The 15,265-nt window shown below is 61.3% G+C and overlaps 1 protein-coding gene and 1 long non-coding RNA gene across 3 annotated transcripts; both read right to left on the minus strand.

Moving 5' to 3' along the window:
* Positions 1–624: 624 nt before the first annotated feature.
* LOC309446940 lies at positions 625–3,840 on the minus strand. The gene is made up of 3 exons (XR_014185534.1): positions 3,647–3,840; positions 1,172–1,259; positions 625–776 (listed from the first exon to the last, which is right to left on the minus strand). It is a non-coding gene; the product is annotated as an uncharacterized lncRNA (long non-coding RNA).
* Positions 3,841–5,966: 2,126 nt separating this feature from the next.
* Positions 5,967–10,322, minus strand: CBX4 (chromobox 4). Of its 2 annotated transcripts, XM_082066985.1 has the most exons (5): positions 10,124–10,322; positions 9,997–10,040; positions 9,174–9,239; positions 8,465–8,531; positions 5,967–7,942 (listed from the first exon to the last, which is right to left on the minus strand). In XM_082066985.1, exons 1-5 carry the CDS (start codon positions 10,190–10,192, stop codon positions 6,608–6,610), a joined length of 1,581 nt encoding a protein of 526 aa, XP_081923111.1. In that variant the 5' UTR covers positions 10,193–10,322; the 3' UTR covers positions 5,967–6,607. The 2 variants fall into 2 exon arrangements, with proteins under 2 accessions (XP_081923111.1, XP_081923112.1); XM_082066986.1 differs by lacking the exon at positions 9,997–10,040 and having other exon boundaries at positions 10,124–10,310.
* Positions 10,323–15,265: the final 4,943 nt, after the last annotated feature.

Raw genomic sequence — 15,265 nt, forward strand, 5'->3', positions numbered from 1 at the left:
CGGTGCCCAGGCTCACACAAAGGGCATTTTGCAGCTCCGCTGGCTGCCGGGGAGCGCTGCCCGCCGCTGCCCGCCCCCCGCGCCCGGTGCCGATCGCCTCCCCCTTTCCCAGCATGCCGTTTGGGGGGGTTAACCCTTGCCGCATGGCACAGCCCACGCCTGCAGCCGAGCGTGGCCATTTTAGCCCACCGCTCGCCGCGCCCCCGGCCCCGGGTCTGGCTCTCGGAAGGAGCCGGGCACGGATCCCGCCCCGCGGCTGGCGCGGCGGTGCCCGCGCCGTGTGACACGGGCCGCGGAGCATCGGCCCGGCCAGGGCTGGACCAGCCCGGCCCCCCGGCCATCCCGACACCGGGCAGGAGGGAAAGGTCGAGTCCCAGTTTCATCCGCAGCCTCGGCTGCTCACAGCGCTCAGAGCAGCTCGGGGGCTGCAATTTTCCATCTTTAGCTACAGCCGAGAGGGAACTCTTGAAGTTCGGGTCATCCTGGTTTTCCCGTTCTTGTGCTTCATAAGCGAAAGAAACCCAGTCCCTGTGCCGGGCAGCCCCGGGAGGAGAGCACAGCAAACCCGAGTGGCCCCGGGCCCTGCTCCGGGCAACCCCTGCGCTGGGGCCGGCTGCTTGCGCTGGGGCCGGCTGCTCGCTCTGGGAGGTCCGGGCTGTAGCTCATTCCTGGCTGTTACCAACCGCCGCCGTTCCTCATGTTGCACATCCCAGGCTCGTCCCCGCTGCAGATGAAGATGGAGCTTCCAGTGGCTTCCCACAAGACCAGATGTTGCTCTACATTGGCACAACGAGAATTTATTCTCAGCGCAGTCTTTACATCCAACATGAAACACGTTTGTTAAAACTTCATCAGCTCAGACCCTCCATTCAGACTACCTGGTAATGCATTCTATAATAATAGCGAAGTCTTCTACATTTATTTTCTGTACCTGTAGGACTTTTCTGCCCTGGCTGCTACAGCACGACAACAATACCTCCTGAAGGTTTAGGCTATTCCCTTCCTTACCTTGACCTAAGCACTTCTAACTAAAAAATGCTTACACCACAGAACCTGTGTCCACACTTGCACCATGGCAATGTATAAACCCCCTGGAAAATCCCTTTGTACCTGAAACCCCCTTTCCCAGAACCTCCCAAGGACAGAGAGCCAGTAACCCCAGCGGCTTTACCTCAGTGACTTGGCTGGGTCAGGATCTGCCATCCCAACAGGTGCCAGCGCCGTCCCTTGCAAAAGGCTCCTGGTGTTTGATGGACATCCTGAGAGTTTGGCAGTCGGTGATTAAGTTTCTCTCTCTCCCCACCCTTAAACCCCACGGACCTGCTATCAGCAGGGTCGGCCAGGGACGGCAGGCGGCCCGGCGTGCCAAAGCCACGACTCCTGGGACTCGGGTGCCTCTCGCCAGGCTGCGCTGCGTTGTACAGCGTGTTTTATATGCCTGCTCGTTCGATAAAAATAAATCTTCACGTTTGCAGTTTGCTTTAAACTACATCAAGGTGTCAGCTGAACTGACGGCTCCCTCTGAGAAATGACTGCAGTAGGTGCCGGCAAATTGCTCCCGGGTGAGCCTGGGATCTTGCCCTGCGATGGGAGATGCTGGCAGGGCCCAGCCGAGGCGGGGACCCGGCCACCCCCAGCCCCGCCAGTGCTGCCCTGAGTTTCATCATTACAGAGACCCTCGTTTCACTCCCATTTCCACCCAAAGGTCCGTCATGCAGTAACAGCCCTTCGGTGTCCATAGGGCTTCAAGCGCTGGCACAGACCCAGGGACGGTTCCTACTGGCAGCTCCACGACCAGGACCCTTGTTCCCTTCCAGCGGATGGCACAGTGCCTGCTGCAGCCACTACGGTCCCTCTCCCACGTCACCCAACCCTGTCCCCCTCCCCTGACACTCCCCACGGCAACCAGGGGGTCCCAGAAGCTGCGCCCTCATCTCCTCCATCCAACGTTCTGCTCACACGACCGTTCTTCCTCAGCACGCTGACGCTGCCCGCGGCCGCTGCTGCAGAGCTGCGCTTGGGTCAGACAGCGCTGGCCGCAGCCGCCTTGTGACCACCTGACTTGCTTCATCTTGTCTTTAACGGGACCGTCCCCAGCTCGGGGGGCAGGCGGGAGCTTCCCCGCCCCCAGGGGCCTCTCGGGAGCCGCTCACTGAGGCTCTGGGAGCACCTGGAGGTGATCTGGGCTGTGCCCAGTTCTGCGGAGCCCTTTTCCTCTTCTGGTGAAAGCGTAAACAGAGCAGTGTCCTTGCAGCCATCTCCTCCCAGCACAGATCTCGCATGAATCTGGGCTGAATCCAAATGATGTTATCTGTGGAGGAGACTGAGGATTTCCTACCGCCAGCCATTTGTGACTGGAAAAGCGGAGGCAGCCCAGCGGAACAGGAGAGGCGAGAGGGCTGGGGCTGAATGGGGAGGCCCCTCACGTCCCTCTCACCACCAGCCCCAGGTCTCACCCTCCCGCAGCTGCTCTCCCAGACACAGGGACACCAGCCCCACCGAAAATCCAGCAAAACCCCTGGGTGGCAGATCCCTGCAATGACGGCCTGGAGCAGCCGCCCCACCCACACACCAGCAAAAGCACAGAGTGCCCCCATGGCCGGGGAAACCCTCCGCAGAGCTCCTCTCGCATCCCCAGCCTGCATCTGAAAGTCCTCCGGTCCCCACGAGCCTCTTCCTCATCGCCATTAAAAGACATCAGCTCCATGTCGTCTGCTCATTTAACATCCTTCTCCTTAACAGCATCCTTGCCCCAGAGGTGTGAGCTCTTCCCCAGGGCCCTCCCTGCGGCTGCCCCGCGGCTGTCGCCTGGGGACGGGGTTCTGTCCCCCCCCGGCACCCAGCGAGGACCCCAGCCCAGCACTGGTGCAACGCTGGTACCGCCACGCTGGGGAGAACCTGAGAGCAGCTTTACAGCACAAATCTGCAGTCCCTCCTCTCAGCACGTATAGATGGATCCATCAGACCCTTCAGAAGAGATGAACTACGAATACACATTCTCCTTTTAAATCAACAAATGTTTGTCTGGAATAAATCCAAACCAAGCAGAGGTTAACGCGTTCCTGGGAAATACATTAAATGTAGCACACACCGGTCTTCCTAATGGAGCGTGGTGATGCTCCATCTCATCCTGGATCTCTCTGATAACCATTGGAAGACATAGTGGACTTCAGAGTAATTTGCTCAGTAACAGGCATTTAGCTTTGATGCACTTAATACGGAAAGAGAGCCGTATGAATAAGTAATTCATATCCGAAACACTTCATCTTTCCCAGCCAATTGGCACAGAGCAAGGGGAGGGTGTATCTTTTAAACCAGTAACTACTTATCACACCTTTCACTGCACAGGAAGCTGCTGGAGTTGTGATAAACATGATCAAACTATTAAACTAACAAATATCTGGCTGTGTGGTTTCCGGGAAATGGTGCCTCAAGCCAAGCACAGCTCTGCCGGCAGAGACGCCGCCGTAGGCGCTTCTGCAGCTCACGGGGCGGCGGCGGCGCAGGGGGAGGCAGCGCAAGAAGCGCACGCAGAGGAACACGGTTTCCTTAAAAATGGCAACACAATACAATCCACTTGCTAAAACGTTAGTGAGCTAAACTGTAAACCTGCAAACAGTTATTAATTACCAAGCATCTCACACACCTACAGAGCGGAGGAGGAAGCTGCTGACCCGCTCGCGACAGCGGCCGCGATGCTCAGGCTCTGGCCAGGAGCCTGCGAGCCCACGGTCAAAAGGCAAATCCCACCGCTTGTGAGAAACCCCGCGGGTTCCACCTGCATCCGCGGGTGAAGCCCCGTTCTCTCGCGCCGCGGGCCCGGCCCCGCTCCGCACTGGCTCCCGCGCTGCCTGTCGAGCCGCACTTCCCCTTTCATAAATCACATTTTGCATTCTGAGCATGCGTCTCCTCTTCCATGCCATTTTTGTTTTCAGATAACCATTAGCTTAATTAATCAAGGGAAATGCATCATTTCTGATTGTCTGCTCCGCCAGCTAAGGCTGGGACAGCCCCAAAACGCTCCCCAAAACACAACCCGTCCCAGGGCATCCCCTGCACAGAGCGGGGTTCACCTGCCCCAGCACCCGCTCCCCAGCACCTCAGCTGCCCCTCGCACAGCCCAGCCCATGTGCGGAGCTGATTAAAACCCTCTTAAGATTCAGCACAGCTAACAGGCAAAATGCTGATTTTAATCACGGTTCACATCTTTCCCCTTACTCTCTGTGCACACACCATCAGGTTTTCGGGGTCCCCATGCAGGCAGGTGAGAAATCACAAGCACTAACCATATTGCGCAAGTTTCCATTGACTTTGGAGCATCAACTGAAACCAGAGGTGAACCGAGCTGACAGCACTAACCCTGTCCACACCGAGTTTAACCAAATAGCTGGGATGGAGCCAACTTCCTGGTGCGAGCTCCCAGAAGCTGTTCCCAGCATTGCATGAGCATGCGGAGGAGCAGACCCGAGCTACAACAGACCAAAGCCAACATCTGTGACAAGTGTCCACAGTCAAGGTTGTTCCACTTGGGTACAAGCCTCTAGCTGAGCAAATGGCATCCACACGCACAGCGGCCGCGTTTCCTCCCAGGCTGCCTCGGAAAAGCGCTCTGGCTCCGGCACAAGAACATCTGTAGACAAGAGCCGGGCTGACACAGCTCGCGCAGCGGCTCCTGCTGCGAACAAGCCCTGGCAGATGACACCCGGCTGGATGCTGCCCCACCTTCCTGCCACAGAATCCCCAGGATTTACTAAGGAACACGTGCCAAGATGATTTTTGTATTTATTTAAATAAAATGAAGCCTTGGAAGACTAGATTGCCCAAAAGTGGGCGGCATGAGGTGGGGTGGGTTATTTTGCCTTTGGGAGCAGCACTGCCCGGACAGACACCTGTCACACCGCAGCAGGACCCAGAGCCCGGGCACCTCACCCACGGCTTCGGGTGGCTCCAGTGTCACAACTGCAGGGCTCGTCTTACCCAAACCTATTCATTCTGCTTCTCACAAGCTTGAGCTCTTGTCCATACACTTAATGTGCCATCAATGACAGTATTTCAACTAACAGCTCTGAAAGAGAAATCAACTTCAAGCAAAAGCCCAAGACGAGCAAGGCCGGCAACTGGGGCCGCTTGGCAAGCCCAGGGTCCAGAGGGCAGTTACTGTCCAAGAACTCGGCTCTGCCTGGGAACAGCACGGGGAATGCTGGGGCCGAGCGCCGCAGCCGAGCCAGGCGCGGCCGGCTCCGGGCACACTGCTGGGCTGCCACCTTCACGTGAGCCCTCTGTAAAGAATGAGCCCCGCGCTGCACTTTCAATGGCCTCCAGCAATTATTAATCTAGTTCAGGGATGCTCGCAGGCTCACATCTGCCCTCGCTCCAGCAGCACCCGGCTCTGCGCAGCCCGTTTGCTTTGGAGAACCCCAGCCCTGCCCGGCACTGCAGGGAAACACCGAACCGCCGGCTCCTATGGCCTCGCTGCCCACCTGGGCGGCAGCAGGAGACAGGGTGCCCTTGGCGCTGCGGGCACCCCCCATCCGCACCTCTGGGGAAGATTCAGAAATATATCCCATCCACCGCACCTCAGAGCCCATTTCAACCTGCAGGTCCCTGCTCCGGAGCAGCCCAGCCGCAGCCTGCCCGCACAGGGACCTTCCGCCCGTCCGTATGCGGTAACAAACGCACTCCAAATCCCGGTAGCTTTTGTAGAGGTTTATAGTCCTTTGCAATGATTGCATGATACATTTCTTCCCCGTGCCACAGCCCTCGGACCAGGAAGCTCCTCTGGCAGCTCGCGCTCCACCTCCCAGCAGCTGGGCTTTGCAATTCGATCTACACTAGCTGCAGAACATCAAATGCACTTTCAACATCTCCATTTAATATTTACATTCAAGCAATTAATAATTGGAAGCTTATAGTTTAGACATTTCTAATAGCAGCAATTTCTATAATAGCTTGTTTAGCTTTAGATAACGATTTTTTTTTTTTTGCACATAGAAACACCACATGTGTACAGTATCAAAAAATATATACCAGGGATGGTCCTGCGGGTTGTAAGGAGGGCAAGGGGACAAGACTAACAAATGCTGAATGGTTAAAAAGGAGAACAGAAAATATTCATTTGATATAGTTTATAAGGTGATCTAGGGACTCCATAAATCTAGGCTTTATATTTCATTATATAAATACCTACAAATAAATATATTAGCGTGGTCAAAGAGCGACCAGCTTTCAGCTCAAACAATACATTTCAATAACACCACGTACAAACGGGAGCAAGAATCACTCGACAAGTTAGCACTGTTAAAATATAATACTATAACTCTGAGTAACTGGCGGGACCCATCCCCGCCTGTCCCGGTGCCGCGGTCCCGGGGAGCCCCCGACCGCGGGGCGGGAGCAGCGGTGAGGACACCCCCCCCGGCAGGGACGGCCGCCGTGCCCGCTCCTGTCCCGGCGTCCCCTCGGTGGGGACGGCAGGCTCGGCCGCCGCGGCGCGGGCAGGGGCACGCGGGCTGGGGGGAACGGGCACCAGTACCTTAGCGGGAGGCTGCGGGGCCGCGGGCCCCGGGGCGGGCAGGCAGCTCCCACGGGGAGCAGCCGCCGTCCCACCTCACACCGTCACATACTCCTTGAAGGTCACGGTCAGGCAGTTTGCGGTCACGTCTGTGATAATTATATTCCCAAAGAAGGGCTTGAATTCCTGCAGGGACTCACCCTCCTCCTCCTCCTCCTCTGCAGCCTCCTGGGGCTGCGGAGGCTCCATGGCCGGTTTCTCGGCGGGTGCTGGCGACACCTCCGGCTTCACCTGCGCCATGGCCAGCTCGCCCTCCGCCCGCGGTTTCACGCAGCGCAAGTCTATGGGCTCGTCCAGGTCTGAATCCAGCAGGATGACCTCTGGCTGGGCGGGCGTGGGCGGCTCCGGCCGCTCCGGGGCCGGGGGGCTGAGGCAGGTGGGGGCGCTGACGCTGCGGGAGGTCAGGCGCTTCTTGCCCGGCTCCCGCTCTGCGTGCGGCTCCGACAGGCAGCGCTTCCGCGAGCCGGGGCTGGAGAGGTTCAGTCCCATGGAGGAAGGGTTGTGCTCACAGACGGGACCCAGGGACCAGGGCACAAGGTCCGGCTTGGTGGTGAGCTGCAGCGGCTGCTCCGACGGAGGAAGGGGCAGCTCCTTGGGCAGGGGGGGCTTTGGGGGGCTTTCCTCGAGCTCTGCGGGGGGCTGCCGGCCCTCGCCCTCTGCTTTGCTCGGGGCGTTGCTGCCCACCACTCTCTCCTCCCCTGGTTTCCTCCAAGGCTCCAGCTTCTCCTCCCCACCCTTCTTAGGAGTCCTCTCCTCCGCAGCCCGCTTTCGGGGCGGCTCCCCAGACTTGATCTTCACCGCCTGCATCCCGTTCTCCATGTACTTGCTCATGACAATCACAATACGCCCGTTCTTGTTTTTGTTCTTGACGATCTTCATCTTGCCGCCAAGGCCATTGCTGGTCACCCTGTCCCTCGGGGGAGGCCCGCTACCACTAGACAGGTTCTTCTCAGCCCCATTCTTGCTCTCTGCAGTGAGGTTCTTGACCGGGCCCAGCAGGCTTTTGGCTGGGCCGTGAGTCCACTTGTCCGGGTGGGTGACCAGGGGGCTCTTGTTGCTGTCCAAGCAGGCCTGGCTCTGCGGCTCCTTGCTGCTGTGCTGGTAATGGGGCTCATACATCTTGGGGTCCGGCTGGTAGTGGTGGTGCTTCTTGCTGTTCAGCTGGTAGTAATACTTCCCTTTGCTGTGGGACTGGTGCTTCACGCCACTCTCTTTGCCATTGGGCTGGTACTGGTGGTGCTTCTTGCTGTTGAGTTCATACTGGTGCTGCTGGCTCTTGCCAGAGGAGCCGAGATCCAGCTTTGGCCTGGTGTCCACGGCAGGGTCCTGCAGCCCCGTGAGGATGTTCGAGCGGCGGGCGAAGGAGGGAAGCTGCAACACAAAGCCAAGGGCTGCAGTCAGGTAGAGCCAGAGAAGGAGGTGCCAGTGCTCCGGCAGGTGCCGAAGGCTCCGGTGAAACGCCCGCCCCTCCCGCAGCTCTCCTCACTGGACGCCGCGTCCTCGAGCAGGCAGCCCCAACCCACTCCAACTTACAGGCTGTGCATTGCTCCAGATTAATGAAGCAATGAAAAGAAGAAAAGCACCCTTCAATCAGCCGGTTGGGAACAGGGGCCAAGCAGGACCGTTGCTGCTGAGCTTGCGAGCAGCCTGCTAATGCTGCCCGGCCGCGGGCGCAGCGGGTCTGCTCTGCAGCCCCGAGGGGAAGGGGGGCTGGGATGGCGCAGTGAGCTCAGCCCTGGGGCCTGGGGGTCCCCGGGGCATTGCGAGGCGCCCGGGCTGCGCGCGCGGCTCCTCAGCATGATGAAACCCGCTGAAAGCGGCTCCCCGGGGACCAGGCCACGCTGCAAACAGGCTGCCCAGCAGTTGTGGAGCTGGGCTCTACAGCACATTTACCTGCACAACCAGCGGCTTTGGCTTGGGCCCCCGCTTGCGGTATCCCATCAGCTGCTCCTGCCGCTCCCTGCGGGAACACAGAGTCACGGCGAGGCCCGAGTAGCGGCACACAGACCCCCCGGGGTGCACCCCTCCCTGCACCCCACTCATGGCAGCTCCCGTGGTGCCAGGGACCCTACCCGGGTGCAGCAAACTGGTGGGGGGTGGCAGGAGGGGAGCCGGGCCACGCAGGTGCGGAGCTGCAGGCCAGGGGTCCCGCAGGAGGCGGTGGGACAGGGAAGCGGCAGATTCGCAAAGGCAGGAGCCGCCTGGCGAGGCAACTTCCCTGCTCCACCTCCCCCTGCTGCAGCGAGGGGCTGAAGTTTACAGTTTGCGCCAAAATACTACAGGAAATAAATGCACGGAAAAAAAAAAAAGAGCAGAAAAAAAAAAAGCAGAAGCCCGTCCAAGCGCAGCAGCAGCAGCAGCGGCGCCGCCTCCCCACTCCAGGCATCGAATCCCCGGGCAGGCAGGAGCGCAAGGCGCGGCGTGGGGGGAGCGCGGCGCGGGGGACCTTGAACCGGAGGCGTCGCCCGGCGGCCCCGCGCCCCCGAGCCCGAGCCCGGCCCCGTCCCGCGCCCGCCCCCGGCTCCGTGACGCAGCTGCAATTGCCGGAGCGGGCGCGGGTGCCCGCCGCCCCTCCCGACCCCCCACCCCGCCCGCCGCTCACCTGTTCTGGAAGGCGATGAGCAGCCGGGGGTCCAGGATGTTCTCCTCCGGCTCCCACGTGTTGTATCTTGCGAGAGGGGAGGAAAGCGGCCGTCAGCCGCAGGGCCCGGCCGGAGGGGCCGGGGTCCCGGGCAGGGCCGCCCCGCTGCTGGCCCGGAGCACTGGGCCCGCCCGGGAGAGGGTGTCCGGGGCTCGGGTCCCCGGGGAGGGGGATGGGCGGGAAAGCGGGGGGGCACGGGGACGAAACTGTTTATTTAGCGCAGTTATTATTCCGGAGGAATTCTAGGCATGTCATGATGAAATTTTCCAAATCCCTTCTCCCGGACCCAGGAAAGCGGCCGCGGCGCGGAGGAGGGACCCGGCCGCCGAGTCCGGAACAGCAGCGCGGACCCCCTCCCCCGCGCCCCCCCGCCGGCACTGTCATGCAAACCCCAAATACTCCGCAGCCCGCAGCGGCCGCCCTGGCTCCGCGGCCGGTGCCTCCGCCTCCGCGGGCGGCTTTCGGGGGCCGCCCGCCCGCCGCGGGCTGCGGGGCGGCGCGGGTTATTTTTGCGGTTATTCCTCCCACCCCTCCCCGGTTCTGCAATATGGAGCCCAGCTCCCGAGGAGGGAAAGGGGGAAGGAGCCATTTTCTGGTGCACATCAGCCGCCGCCTGCCCGCCTCCCTCGGCTACCGCCGCCGCTGCCGGGCCCCGAGGCCGCTTCTCGCCGCCCGCCCGCCCGCCGCCCCGGCCGGGGCCCTTCCCGGGGCGCCCAGAGCAGCGGAGCCCCCGCTGCCGGGCCGGGCCGCCCCAACCCCGCTGCCATCCCCGCTCGGTACTCACTTGGGCGACCATCCCCTCCATTTCACCAGGTACTCGACTCTGCCCTGCGGAGCGCGGGAGGCAAAGACACGGCGTCAGCTGGCCCCGCCGGCCGGCCGCCCCCCGCCGCCGCCGCCGCCCTCCTCACCTTTCGGATCCGCTTCTTTTCGATGCTCTCCACCGCGAAGACATGCTCCCCTACCGCCGGCAGCTCCATGCTGCAGCCAGGAGGGGCCGGGCGTCCGCGGCCGCCGCTACAGCCGAGACGAGCTCTAGCCCCAGCAGCTCCCGCCACCGACCCGACAGACACTGAGCCCCGGCCGCCGCGGCACCGCAACCCGTGCAAATCCCGGAGCGAGACGTCAGGGAGGCGGCGCCTCCCGGGCCCGGCTGCCCGTCAACGGCGGGGCCGGGGGATTGGCGCAGACCTGCCGGGGAGCGAGGCGGGGAGGGGGCGGGCGGGGGCCGGGCAGGAGCAGCGCGGAGGGGGGAGGCGCGGGCAGCCCGGCCCCCGCCCCACGCGTGACTCAGCACGGCCCCCACGGGCCCCGCGGCCGGCGGCAGAGCCCGCGGGGCAGGTGCGCGACCCGCGCCGCCAGGGGGGGCGCCAGGCGGGGGGGCCGCCAGGAGGATGCACGGGGGCGTCCGCACGGTGCAGGCGGGGTCCCGGCGCGGGGAACGAGCCCCCGTGACGGCTCCACGCCGCGGGCTGCTCCGAGCCCACGCCCCCCGCACGGCCCGGGCCCGCCACCTTCTCCCGTGGGGCCCGGCGCGCAGCGGGAGGCGGGTGCGAGGGAGCGGCCCCGCGCACGGCCCGGCAGAGCCCTCGCCCCGCTGCCGGGTGCTGCGCTGCTCGGCGGGCCCTGAGGCTGCGGGGAGCCCGGGCCGGGGGCACCCAGCGGCGGGGACCCCCCGTTGCAAGATGGCCGGAGGGCCCGGGGGAGCGGGCCCGGGGCCTGGTGCAGGTGGCGGCAGCGGCGAGTTTCCCTCGCCCGGTGCCGGAAGCCGCAAGCAGCGGCGGCGTGCGGGGACCACGGGCACGCCGCGGAGAGCCCAGGACGGGCGGCTTCTTGTCTGAGCGGATTAAAGGGAGCATACTGAGGCCCACGCATGTCCGTGCCGCGGGTTGCCAGCGGGGGACCCTCAGCCGCCCTCGGCGCTGCTCCGGGAAATGTGGCGGTGCCGGACCGAAAAGCGACGTTCCCCCGGGCAGGTGGAGCGGGGCCGGCCGTGTCCGCGGCCGCTCCGAGCCACGCCCCGGCCACAGGACGACGCGGGGCGCGGACACGCGTGGGGCTGTTCCCGGCAGGGGGTGGTGCCGCGTGGAACCCCCAGACCCTCCCGGGGATCTCAGCGCCCGGGGCTGAGCTCGGTTCCCGCACGTGCGGGGCTGCGCCTCCGAGCCGCTGCCGGGGAAGGGGGACGCTCGGGGCGCCGTGGAGGGGAGCCCCGGCCAGGGCGAGACTGAAGCCACCGCACCCGGTGCGCAGCCCCCGCCCGGGCTCTGCCGGCCCTCGGACGGGGCGGCCGGTCCCCGTGGAGCAGGGACTCCCGTGCCACGGCTGCCCGCGGGGCTCCCGGTAACTCTTGCCGGGTGCGGGAGCGGCGGGGCTGAGCCCGAGCGGCACCGGGGCCCGGAGCGGCTCCTCTGCCGGCTGTTGGGAACCAGCCCCCGGTCCCCGCCGGGGCCGGTCCGTCCCCAGCCCGCCGCATCCCCGCGGCTCCGCCCGGTAGCCGTGTCCCCGGGCGGGACGGCCGCGGCGGCAGCCGCCTGCGCTTTCGGGGGCCCTTCCCGGGCTCGGCGGTGCGGGGGCACCAGGGAGGCACCGCTGAATGTCACCGCGCCGGAGACCATAACAAAGACGCTGCCGCCGCGATCGTAGAGCCGAGCCAATAAAAAGCAAACTGATATTACAATTTTGATTTCCCTGGAGGGCTGAAGGGGCTTAATGTAAGAATTATTATCCATTGTGAACAGCAGCCGAAAGAAAGCCCAGGCAGGAAGATTTAAATTTTTTTTTAACTTAGCGGTTTTCCTAAGAAACATACATGCATTGAAATTTATGCCAGCGGAGTTTGTTAACCCTCCCCTTTGACATTTCAAGCTTCTCCTGTTGCCAGAGGAGACAAGCTGAGCACAAACCACTAATGCTTGCAATAAAACTAAATGCCCAGGGACGAGCGCGATTTGGTGCAGTTCCCCTCCGCTCCGGGGAAGCTGCGGAGCCTCCAGCCCGCGGGGCTGCGCGCTCGGCCCGGCGGGAGCGGCCGCTGGGAGCTCAGGGCTGGCCGAATAGGTACAAAATAGTTAGATCTTAAACATGCGATCGGGCATCCCTGGGACCTCCGCAGGATCCGCCTGGGGAGCAGTACGAGAGGCCTCTGATGAAATATAGTATTTAAAAAAAAGTGAAAGTGACACTGAAAACCTATATTAAAAGCATTTTAATCGTTGCCTGGCTTGTGGCTCCCATAGCTCAGCACCAGCTCCTGTCCTTTAGGTTTCTGCAGGATGTTCATCTGCTTTCTGTTACCGGGCTGATTGCACATGATTTGCAGTAATGATTGTAATGGTGGTGATTTTCTATCTCCCACCTTGCTCAGATAGCAGCAGTTCGTGAACTGATACATCTTTTCCTTTGTCAATTTGAAAGAGGACACCTTATTTGAACCACATAAAATAGCCTAAATAAGGAAAGCAGGAAATGTTTCTAACTGCTGCCTCTTCTTGGCTGCTCGGGGCATATCACAGGGATGAGAAAAGAAAAAGGGTTTCCAACCAAAAGAAACAAGAGGCAACCACTGCCTTTTAAAGCCAAGATAGCAGTTCTTTAGTACCATGTACTTTGTTTGTGATTTACCCGTTTATAAGGCAGGGACAAGGTGCAGATCCACATTCTGTGGACATTCTTCCCCACTGCCACACACCTGTGCAAAAATTCAGGGTCCTCTTGTGCGCAGAGCACAGCGGGTGGGAGCAGAGCTGTTGGGCAGAGGAACAGGCAGACGGGCAGAGCGAGCGTGGGGCTCCGGCCACCGGCCAGGGCCTGATCCTGAGCGGGGGCTGCCAGGGTGCAGCTGCGGGACAAAACCTCCAACAGCCAGAGACAGATGGGCTTCCTGCAGGTGCTCGGAAGAACACCGAGGCAATTTCCCCTCAAATACTGGCTGGCCCTGTTCCCTCCTACTACCCAGAGCTGATGTCTGCCTAGGTTTAGCCTTTTCATTTATAAAGTTCTTACCCCAGAGACAGAGCCAGCTCTCTGCACTGGGTTCTGCCTCTCCAAAACACAAGATGCTCTGCTTCCCCTCACCTCGTGCACCAGGAGCTCCTGCAGACCTGCTGCACGTTTGCTATCAAGCAGCACTGATTACACATGCCATCATTTCTGACGTTGCTCATTAGTCTGTATCATTATTAGCAATTCAAACCAGTAATTCTTTTTCAGCTGTGATTCTCCAGTTCCACCCCAAAGGCTCCAAGGCTGCAGTTTGGGTGCTCAGCTTTTCCTCCTGTCCAGCCCAGCAGGGCCAATGGCTCCTCCTGGAGCTCCAACAGGACGGGAGCACACCAGGCTAAGCACCACGTAATAACAGAAAGTTAATTCACGAATGGTCACAGCATTTCGTTCAAGGCCGCTCCCGCACGCCGCTGGCCTTGGAGCGGGGGCGGCACGGCCCCATTCATTCCCAGCTGCCCGCAGCCCTGGCCCGCCGGGCTCCTGGATCCGCCCTCTGCTCCGCTCAGCCCTGCCTCGCATTCGAAGCCGTGGCCAGTCTGAGAACCGGATTATAACATCGCCCTTGCTGAGCTCAGCGCTGTGCTGGAGAACAACAGAAAAAGAGGGTGAGTAGGTAGGCTTGGGAAAACAAACAAACCAACCAACCCCACAACAACCCACAAAAAATAAAACCCACCCACCCAATCAATAGGATGCCACGAGGTAAGATGCACACAATGGAACCCTGTTCCAGGTTGCCAAGGCAAATCTGTCAATAGAGTATTGAACAAGCAAATCTGACTCGCAATTATTGTCTCCTTCTAAATATAAGCTGCCCCTTCGCCTCGCAGTTCAAACCCAGTGCTGGTGCTGAGCAGCTCAGCGAATGCTGGCCCTGGCTGTTTCAAAATGGTGAGGGAACAGTCATCTCTGCTGGAACCTGGGCTGGAATTCACTCCAACGTGCTCTGAAAACCCCTGGAGCGTCCCCACCACCTTCGCTCCTGCAGCTGAAGTGACACGAGCCCTGCCCCCCGTGTAACCGGCTTCATAAAGCAGCAAAAACCCCTTTGCAAACTGTTTCGGTAAAACATAGAGGACAATGGAGCACAAGAGTATTTTCAGACACTGCTGCAGAAAGAAAACCAGGGCACAGAGCGCCCAGCATTCTGTGACACCCAGGAAAGCATCGTAAAGAGTCTGAGCACCCAAAGCTGGGACTGTCAGTGTGGACCAAGCACCGTGGCCTTAAAGCCAAATACGGCACAGGAGCTGCCAGCAGGAGCTGCCGTCACCGGTCAGAGGCAGCAGTGGGAAAATCCAGAGGCAAAACCATCCTGAACTGGGTCATCACGTGGAAATTTAAATGGCTTCACAAGTACGTGGCTGCAGTTGCTGCAGGGCCGCATTAGGTGAATTCTCTTTGCTGGCTCTGCTTCCAGCACAGACCAGGAGAGGCTGCGTGCAAAATCCCCAAGAAGGGGCCACCTGTCAGGAGCGCACCCGGCGCTTCCACGGCGGTTTAACAAAGCACCGCGGAGCCTGCTTTTGCGTGGCCGATGCAGGGGCCGAGATGGTGGGTGCGTGCGGCACCGCTACCCAGAGTGGCTGTTCTGGGCAGGCTGGGTCCATCTCCCACGTCCCCTCCGCCCCCGCCGAGGTGACAGCCCCGCTCCGCAGCGCCGCAGCCAGCGCTGCACCCAACAGCAGCTTCTCAAGGGACTCCAGCCCCTGGGGACCCAGGTGGGAATAACCCCCCTCCCCAGGGCCCTTTTCTGCTGTGCCTTCACCCCAGCCTCAGGCACGGGTGCTGGCGAGAGAGCCTTGGAGACCATCTGTCTTTAATCTTCTTAGAGTCGGGAGAAATTCAGGGTAAAAGGCCCTGAAGTCCGTCTGTCCCTGGCCGTGACTCTCCTTCCATGGCACAGGGCTCAGCACCCACCTGGTGGGAGCAGGTCCTGCCACCCTGGAGCAACAGTCTGCCCGGGACACCAGGAGCATTCCCACCCGCAATGCTTTCGACCCAGCAGGACGTGCCCTTGCCCGGTGGGAGCGGAGCTCTGTGGGTCT

This window comes from Streptopelia decaocto, assembly GCF_964273445.1.
Source record: "Streptopelia decaocto genome assembly, chromosome: 16".
Lineage (NCBI taxonomy): Eukaryota > Metazoa > Chordata > Aves > Columbiformes > Columbidae > Streptopelia > Streptopelia decaocto.

Excerpts from the sequence above, each read along its gene's own strand:
- CBX4 (XM_082066985.1), bottom strand. The coding sequence starts at position 10,192 with ATGGAGCTGCCGGCGGTAGGGGAGCATGTCTTCGCGGTGGAGAGCATC. Across the intron at positions 10,041-10,123 it reads AAAAGAAGCGGATCCGAAAG|GGCAGAGTCGAGTACCTGGT; the intron begins GTGAGGAGGGCG and ends CGCGCTCCGCAG. Across the intron at positions 9,240-9,996 it reads TGGAGGGGATGGTCGCCCAA|ATACAACACGTGGGAGCCGG; the intron begins GTGAGTACCGAG and ends CCCTCTCGCAAG.